The sequence below is a fragment of the Trichogramma pretiosum genome, unplaced genomic scaffold (assembly GCF_000599845.2).
Source record: "Trichogramma pretiosum strain Unisexual culture from Peru unplaced genomic scaffold, Tpre_2.0 scaffold123, whole genome shotgun sequence".
Lineage (NCBI taxonomy): Eukaryota > Metazoa > Arthropoda > Insecta > Hymenoptera > Trichogrammatidae > Trichogramma > Trichogramma pretiosum.
Window position 1 is genome coordinate 200,328 of NW_019641684.1, and position 7,766 is coordinate 208,093.

The 7,766-nt window shown below is 43.9% G+C and overlaps 2 protein-coding genes across 2 annotated transcripts; one reads left to right on the plus strand and one right to left on the minus strand.

The window, feature by feature from the left end:
• Window positions 1-35: 35 nt before the first annotated feature.
• Window positions 36-1,426, plus strand: LOC106656760 (protein CutA homolog). The gene is made up of 6 exons (XM_014377898.1): window positions 36-555; window positions 629-688; window positions 754-799; window positions 876-925; window positions 996-1,038; window positions 1,107-1,426. The coding sequence occupies exons 1-6, from the start codon at window positions 395-397 to the stop codon at window positions 1,197-1,199; spliced, it is 453 nt and encodes a 150-aa protein (XP_014233384.1). The 5' UTR covers window positions 36-394; the 3' UTR covers window positions 1,200-1,426.
• Window positions 1,427-2,137: 711 nt separating this feature from the next.
• LOC106656746 (protein phosphatase 1 regulatory subunit 37) lies at window positions 2,138-6,716 on the minus strand. The gene is made up of 9 exons (XM_014377876.2): window positions 5,932-6,716; window positions 4,282-4,379; window positions 4,057-4,203; window positions 3,873-3,992; window positions 3,531-3,811; window positions 3,289-3,451; window positions 2,724-3,032; window positions 2,549-2,639; window positions 2,138-2,475 (listed from the first exon to the last, which is right to left on the minus strand). Exons 1-9 carry the CDS (start codon window positions 6,308-6,310, stop codon window positions 2,330-2,332), a joined length of 1,734 nt encoding a protein of 577 aa, XP_014233362.2. The 5' UTR covers window positions 6,311-6,716; the 3' UTR covers window positions 2,138-2,329.
• Between the last annotated feature and the right edge of the window lie 1,050 nt (window positions 6,717-7,766).

Consider the following 7,766-nt stretch of genomic DNA (forward strand, 5'->3'; position numbering starts at 1 on the left):
TACAATTTTTGTTTGAAAAATTCGAAACTCAAACAGTCTTGAAGAAAAAAAACATGAAAGTGAATGTACAGCCAATTTTAATTTCCAAATTTAAATGAGCTTTAAATGGACATTGATCATAAGACTCCGAATCCGATTGAATACTGCACTAACCCTGTTGACAGTGCTATAACCACTGGTTTGGTTCTGACTTCTGACTGCATGTTCATGCAGTTATCGTTTGGTGCGCAAGCGTAGATGCACGATGCGAAAAATATTCGATTTTTCGTCTTAACTTTAGCATAGGCTTGAGGTCTTGAGGCTTCAATCTCGTCTGCGCATAAAGTATCCAATTATTGCCGGGTCGCTCTGAACTGAGTCCCGATTGAAGTTCCATTGAAATTTCACGATTTCGATGAGAATGATCAGAAAGCCGAGCATTGGATTGTTGACTTTGTTGTGTTTTTCTCAAAATTGTTACGTGCGCAGTGCTAAAGCAATGAGTAATTTTACAGGATTGCATTCAGTGGCTTACGTTACAGTACCTACTGACGAGGTTGCAAAAAAATTGGCGCAGTGAGTTAAGATCATACATTTTTTTTTTTGCTAATGTAGAATGGTCAAGTGATTATTTTTGTTTTTTCTGCAGTGGATTAGTGTCAAAGAAGCTTGCAGCATGTGTCAACATAATTCCAAAGATTACTTCTGTGTAAGAATTACTTTTACCATATGTATATTTTCAGAAAAGTTGTTTCAATTTTCTATACATTTCAGATATGAATGGAAGAATGAAATTAATGAAGATAATGAGCTTTTACTGGTGAGTTTAAACATAGTAATGAGTTATCTGATAAATAATGTATGTATATTTATTTTCTTTAAATTTATATTTATAGATGATCAAAACAAGAACAGATACTGTTGATGCTCTCACAAAATTTGTTAAGTGAGTAATCTTTAAAATTTTATAGATTGTTAAAAATGTTTAAATGTATATTTATTATCTAATCTAACAGAGAGAATCATCCCTATGAAGTTTGTGAAGTGATTTCATTACCAGTGAGTCTAAAAGTTATTTTTTTGTAAATGTAATTTATTTGAACCAATAATTTGATTTATTATTTTAGATCCAAAATGGAAATGACCAGTATCTTAGCTGGATAAGCGATGTTGTTCCTCCGATTGATAAAAGAGAAGCAGATGAAAAAAAAAATTTGTGAATTATAATATTGAACTGTGACATTTCATGTTTTTTTTTCTCAACATTGATGAGTCCAACTCAAAAATCTTGAAATGAATGTATGAATGTTCTTGTAAAATCTAGTATTACTAAAATTTATTGTAAAAAGCTATACTACTAATAAGCCATTTAATACTTTATGTATACTTTTCTTCTATGACTTGTTATTTTTATGAAAAAACAGAAAAAGAGTATATTAAACTGAGACAATATATTTTGTTTTTACTTAAACAATGAATTTATTCATGAATGAAAACTTTTATCTAGATTTTTGTATTATTGATATTAAGGCTATCCCATATTAGTAATTTTTCCAAAAAGCTTGTGTATTTAAGAATGTTATTACCTTGCAGTTGTTTGGATGAAAGAGTAGCTTTAAAATGATAATAATAGTTACTTAAAAATTAATTGTTCTCATGAATAAATCCTCTTTTTATTTGTTGAATGGTACGACAAAAGTAAATTAAACAGCGAGATTTGGCTTGAATTTGATTATTAACAAAAAATGAATATGAAAAAATAAAATATTAATTCTAATAAATTGAAAATGACCATACTAATATCCACTTCCTTCTAGCTTTGATGATTGAATATGCTTCAATTGTAACTTTTGGAGTAAAAACATATTGAATATGAAGAAAACGTGATCCAGTATTGTATAGCCTATTTAAAAATATTTTGAGAAAAAATTGGCATAAAACATAAAGTTAAATATCAAGTTTAATGAGTTGTCAAGATGAAAGATGATAATATTTTAATGACCGTTACAATTATTTGACAACTTTTTAATGGATTGAGTATTTTTTCTGAAATATGAAATCAAAATTGAAAAAATTTAAGAAAAAAGAAAAATACCTCTATCATTAATATCGAAAAAATAAATTTAATAACTTAAAAAGTGTTATGACAATAAATAATAAGATATAATGATGAAGCGATCATGTAAACATGAAATTGTTCTCTTATCAAGTAGGTATTAAATTTATAACGAAGTATTTCAGCGAGAGCCAGCGACGATCACTGCTGCATCAAGTTTTGCTGAAAAATGTGTCACGACGTGATGGCCTGTGCAAGCGATGATAAATTTGTGCAGAATCGTACAAATATCAATTAAACTTTCCAGTTGGCAAAGCGTTTGTATTCGGACGGAAGTTGGTCTTGCTGTTTTTCGAGATCGTTGAGATCGTCGTCACCTCCGAAAAGCTGACTATTTTCATCGCTGTCTTCACTTTCATCGGCCTCGGCTTCGATCAGGGCTGAAAACAAAAGAACGATATGTAAAAAAACTGGTACATTTTTCTCGGGATAATCTGAAAATCAAATGCCCACCGGTTTCGAGTTTTATCAATTCGGCATTTTTCTCGCATAAACTCTGGATTTGACGATACAGTTCGCTGTACTTGATTTTGATTTTGGTCACCTGAAAAAGTATCAATATAGGCGTCGATTATAAGGAAAAATCGATACCCCGAGGAAAAAAGTAGAACAACGATCAATCGGTTACCGTTTTGACTTTAGGCTTTTCATCGACGTGAATCTCAGTTATTCTTTTATTATGCTCCATGGCTTCGACAAGACTCAGGAGACCCGGTTTGTAGATGGGATTATTTTGCAGATCCAGGGCCTCGATGACGTCATTATTCTTGAGAATTCTGGCCAATTCCTCGGCGCCGAAATCGGTAATTTCCGTATTTTCGAGTATCAATCGGCTGAGCTGCCGATTCGCCAGCAGAGACTCCCTTATGTCCATGATGGTATCATCCTGCAGGGGCATACCCGCAAGACTCAAGCACTCCAAAGTTTTCGATCCTTTCTGTGTGTGTGTGTCAAATCAAAAAATCGTGTCCGGGTCAATGAGAGCAATCGTCGAACCAGCGACAAATGAATATTGCGCAAAACGGTAGCGAGCATCGCAATTACCGATGTGAAAAATGGCGAGCATTAAATTAGCGATAAGGATAAAAAGGGGAATATAATCAATGGTGCGAATTATAATTGCGGCGACGTTCATTACAGGAGGCAATTAGTTAAGAGAATGGATAGTAGTCGTAGCAATTGCTTTTACCTACAATGGCAGCGTTAATGTGCGTCGAGGCTCGCCTCGTGAGTTTGTTATTGTCAAGTACTAGTGTCTCCAAACCTCGCTTGGACTTGCTGTAGAGGCCAAAGTGCAGCTGGTGCGTCAGCCCGTTGACGATGTAGTACATGTCCTCGTCCTGGATGCGATTGTCGCTGCACGAGGCGTAGAAGCAACAGGAGGATAAATGAGACGGTGCAAATCACGCATGTAATGTATAAGAGGACGAATTACCTCAAGTCGAGGTATCTCAGCCGGCTGTTGAACTTGAGCAGCGTCTCGAGCTGGCAAGAGTCGAAGGTGCCCTGGATCTGGTTGTCGCAGAGGTAGAGCTCGCGCAGAGCCATGTTGAACTTGAGGGCCGTGACGAGGAGCTCGAGCAGTTTGCCGTTGAGCTTGCTCGAGCTTATGCTCAGGACGTTGAGGTAGGCGTAGCGGAAGCCGCGCATCAGCACCGTCATGTAGTCGTCCTTGAGCCTCACGTTATTGGCGTCGAGCCGCTTCAGCGATCTCGTCTGTCGATTATTATATCATTGTAATGCCTATAATGCACAATCAGCCGTCGCGCGGACTTACTTTTCTCAACATTCGACTGCAGGCTATCCAGCCGTAATAGCCGATGTAGGTGTTGTTGGACAGGTCGAGATGGGTCACTGGCTCGTAGTACTCGAACTGCTGGAATAGAGCCTCGGCCGCCTGTCGGGTCACAAAGCAGACATCATAATTTTCTCTTTTGTTAATGTTGCAGCTGTATACGTACCGCGTCGTGGCCGATCGAACTCGACAGATCGACTTTGCGAAACAAGACTCGGCGGAAGATCTCCTCGAGGGCCTCGCAGTCCTGCACGTAGAGCGTCACCCCTTGGAAATTCAGCTCCTCGCAGCGATCGTCCATGTTCTCCGCGCTCTGCGAAAAATCAACGTCATTTTCATCTTTTTTCGTAAAGTGCACAGTTGACGTATAGATCAACGGTCAAACGGCTACCTTGATTTGATAGATGATGCTCTGGTAGGGACTCGCTTTGTGCTTCGCGCAAGCTTCCTTGTAGGCCGCGATTATGGGATCTTTTTTCAAGTCCGTTCCTGAAACGCCAAGGAAAACAAGCGAATTTTCGCTTTAACGCGGCTGCAAGCTCTTTCTCGTTTTTTTGGCACCGAGTCCAGAGAGCGTGCGCGGCGCGCGGCACAGTCAGCGTGCAAATATTTACCCCGTATATTAACAATCAATCATGCTCGTCCCGCTGACAGTCCGCGAGCCCGGCTTATTAAATGTATTTTTAATAAAATCGCAGCGCGCCGCCCGAGTCGAAAAGTAAAAATATTTTCGATACGCGCTTGCAAGCTCTGACGCGCACATATATTTTTAATGTAAACATAATGGAGCAGTGCACGCATACTCGGGCTTTGAAAAAGACGCGCGTCTCGATGCGAAAGCTGATACAGCTGATCGCGCGTATACGGTGTCGGCCGACCTTCGTCGTGCGTGCCTCATTGATTCTTTCAGCACTCGAGCCGCGCGGAGAGCTTCTGTACAAACGAGCTGCGAATATAACGATACGAGGCAGAGGTGATGGTCTCTTCGTCGCAATTATTATAATTATACCATGCGAAAGGTCGGGCGCGTTTCGAAATTCGTCCTATACGGACGCCGAGGAGCAGAGAGACAGATTTATCCGAATTCGACGCGAGTGTATTATTATACGCGTAATATAAATATGCGAGCTGTCGATCGGTCGGAGTGACGCGCCGATCGCAGCTGGTGCCAATCGTTCGAGCAAAACGAAAAAAAAGAGGCAACTCTCGAGCAATCGAGAATTTTTTCGCATCGAGTCGCGTCGCAGCGGTGCTCGGTCGTCGCGAATGCCAGCTGCAGCGCTTATATCGTCGCTATATACACAAGTATCGGTCGCAATCATGGCAATCGAGAATTGCCAATGAAGCGCGCACGAGCCGTCCGATCCGAGCTCGCTATAATTATCCCCGAGTGCGCGTATTATGAAAGATAGTCGGCTGCATGCATCGTAAAGTCGATCGTCGCGCATCGCAATGTCTTCTACGCACCTATCTTCTATTATTCTGTCGCCTATAGCATATCCACGTGTAATCGAGAGAAAAAAAAACGAGAAGTTTTGGCGAGCTGAGCAAATTTTTGTCGAGCTGCGAGTGATCGTCGAGCGTTTACGATCGAGCCGACGTTGCCCTTTCTCTATCGCGCGCACATCGCATGTACCAGCTATACGGTACGAATACAAGCACGCTCACGTATATGTATCGGGTATTAATACACGAAAAATATGTCAGACGTCGATTAGTCGAATAAATTCTTCGCGTCGTCCCACGCTCGCAGCGTATACGAGTTTATACAGATATAATACGCTTCGATCGAGCGACGCACGGGTTTATTGTAGTTCAAGGTTGCGAGCGATCCGCCGAAACTGGATCACTCGTCGATGATATTCGTGTCGTCGCTTCGAAAGCTCTGTTGGTAAACAAATCGACGCGTCTCGATCGTCCGCGGCCCTTTGGACCACGCAAGCTCGCCGCTCACCCTTCCCAATGATTTACGGAGGTTCGCGCCACCGTTTTCTTGTTATTCGTACGTGACGCGACGAGAAAGAGAGAAAGAACGACTTACGACACTTCCAGGGGTTCTCCGGCTCGAGGGCTCCGGCCACGAGCTGTTCCTTGAAGCGAATCTTTCGCTTCTTCCTGCGGAATCTGTTGAGCAGCAGGGCGCTCCTCACGATCTTGCCGTCTATGACCTGAAGCGGCGACATGGGCATGATGTTGCGCGAGTTCCATCGGGCTCTGCGCTCGGTCGGCACGACCACTCGGGGCGGCAGCTTCTCGATGTCCACGAGGGCTATCTGCGCGAGCTTGCGGGCCCGCTCCTCGTCCTCCTGATCGGCCTCCTCGAACTTGGAGCTGGTCATGCTGGCGCAGCTGCTGCGGCGGCGACTGCTGCTGCTGTTACCGGTCGACGAGCACGAGGCGGCTCCTTCTCCTTTTTTCATTCGTAGCCACTTGCTGCGCTCCGCTTCGAGTACTACGACGATCGCATCGACCACTCGACTACAAAACCATTGGCTTTCGGCTCTTTATTTATTTTATTGGTACTTTAAACGATCTCAAGGAATCGATAGCTCGGTAGGTGCTTTTCCGAAAGGCTCGCGAACGTTCACACGCAGCAATGCGCACACTACAACACTACGCGTCACTCGGCGGCGGCAAGAGAAAGAGAAATAAAAGTCCAGCCGAGTCGCGATCGCACGACCACGAGAGCACAACGTCGCGAGTTCAATGAATGAAGGAAAAACGTGGCCGTGTGGCTGGCGCGCGAGCTTGCAAGCGGACCAAGAGAGAATCGGCGGCGCGCGACTCTCGACTCGTACACACAACGCGCGAGAAAGAGCTAGCGCGAGAGATTTCAGCTGCCTGCCTCCTCTTCTTCTTTTTTTTGAACCTTCTTCTGTATAGTGGCCGCTGACGAAATTACGACTCGGTCTCTCGTCTATGCGCAAGCTCTCGTCGCCTATATTCGTTCGTCCGTTGGTTTTTTTTTTGTTCGATTCGTCGCTCGTCCTATACGCTGCACGCGCGCGATCGTGATCGGCTCGTGTCGTGCCAGAGCGTAATCGGATCGATCGACGAGCGATCGAGCTTTAATTTTTTCATTGTCATTTTGTTGTCATTGTGGCGATCTGCGCGAAGCCGACCAAACGAGCCTCCTCGTGCACAATGGCCGACGCACAATGTCTCTCTGGTGGAAATCAATTTGGTCATTGTCGTCATCGTATCACTCGTCGCCATCGGTGTCGCATTTTCTAAAGCACACGCAGTGTGCCTCGAGTCAGTGTCAAATTTTCACACGCCTCGCGCCCCACCTATATATAGTACATCATGTACGTATCAATGCCATTGGACAATGCGCGCACTGTGCGTGCCGCCGAGCCGATATAGAAATAACGTCGATGCGCGCGTAAACATACACACGTATTTACAAATATGCTGATTTTTTCCTGAAAATAGTCGACTCGCTCATCGGCCTGGCACGCCGTAATTTTCCCTCGCAACGATGACAAATTCCAGAACTCGTTACGCGAACATAAGCGCGCGGGCTAGAGCTGCTGCCTCGGTAGCGGGGGCCGACGACACATTTTCAACGTTTTCCTTGGCGCCGCCGCCGCCGCCGCCGCATCGCTAAACTTTGTTGACGATACTTTTCCACATATATCGCTGCTTATTAGCGTGGCGTCTCGGCGCTTCGCTCTCGAGTCTCGTATATAATACCTGTCGCCGCTATATCGCCATCGTTCCTCCCTCTTTCTCGATGAAGAAGCCAAACTATGAGTCGTTTAATACATCGTTCCGAGCTCTCGTCGCGCGCTCGCGCGAGAGAGAGAGAGGGGCAAAAAAAGAACGACCTGCTCACATGTCGAAGGCTTATATCGCGCACTCGCCTATATGGCT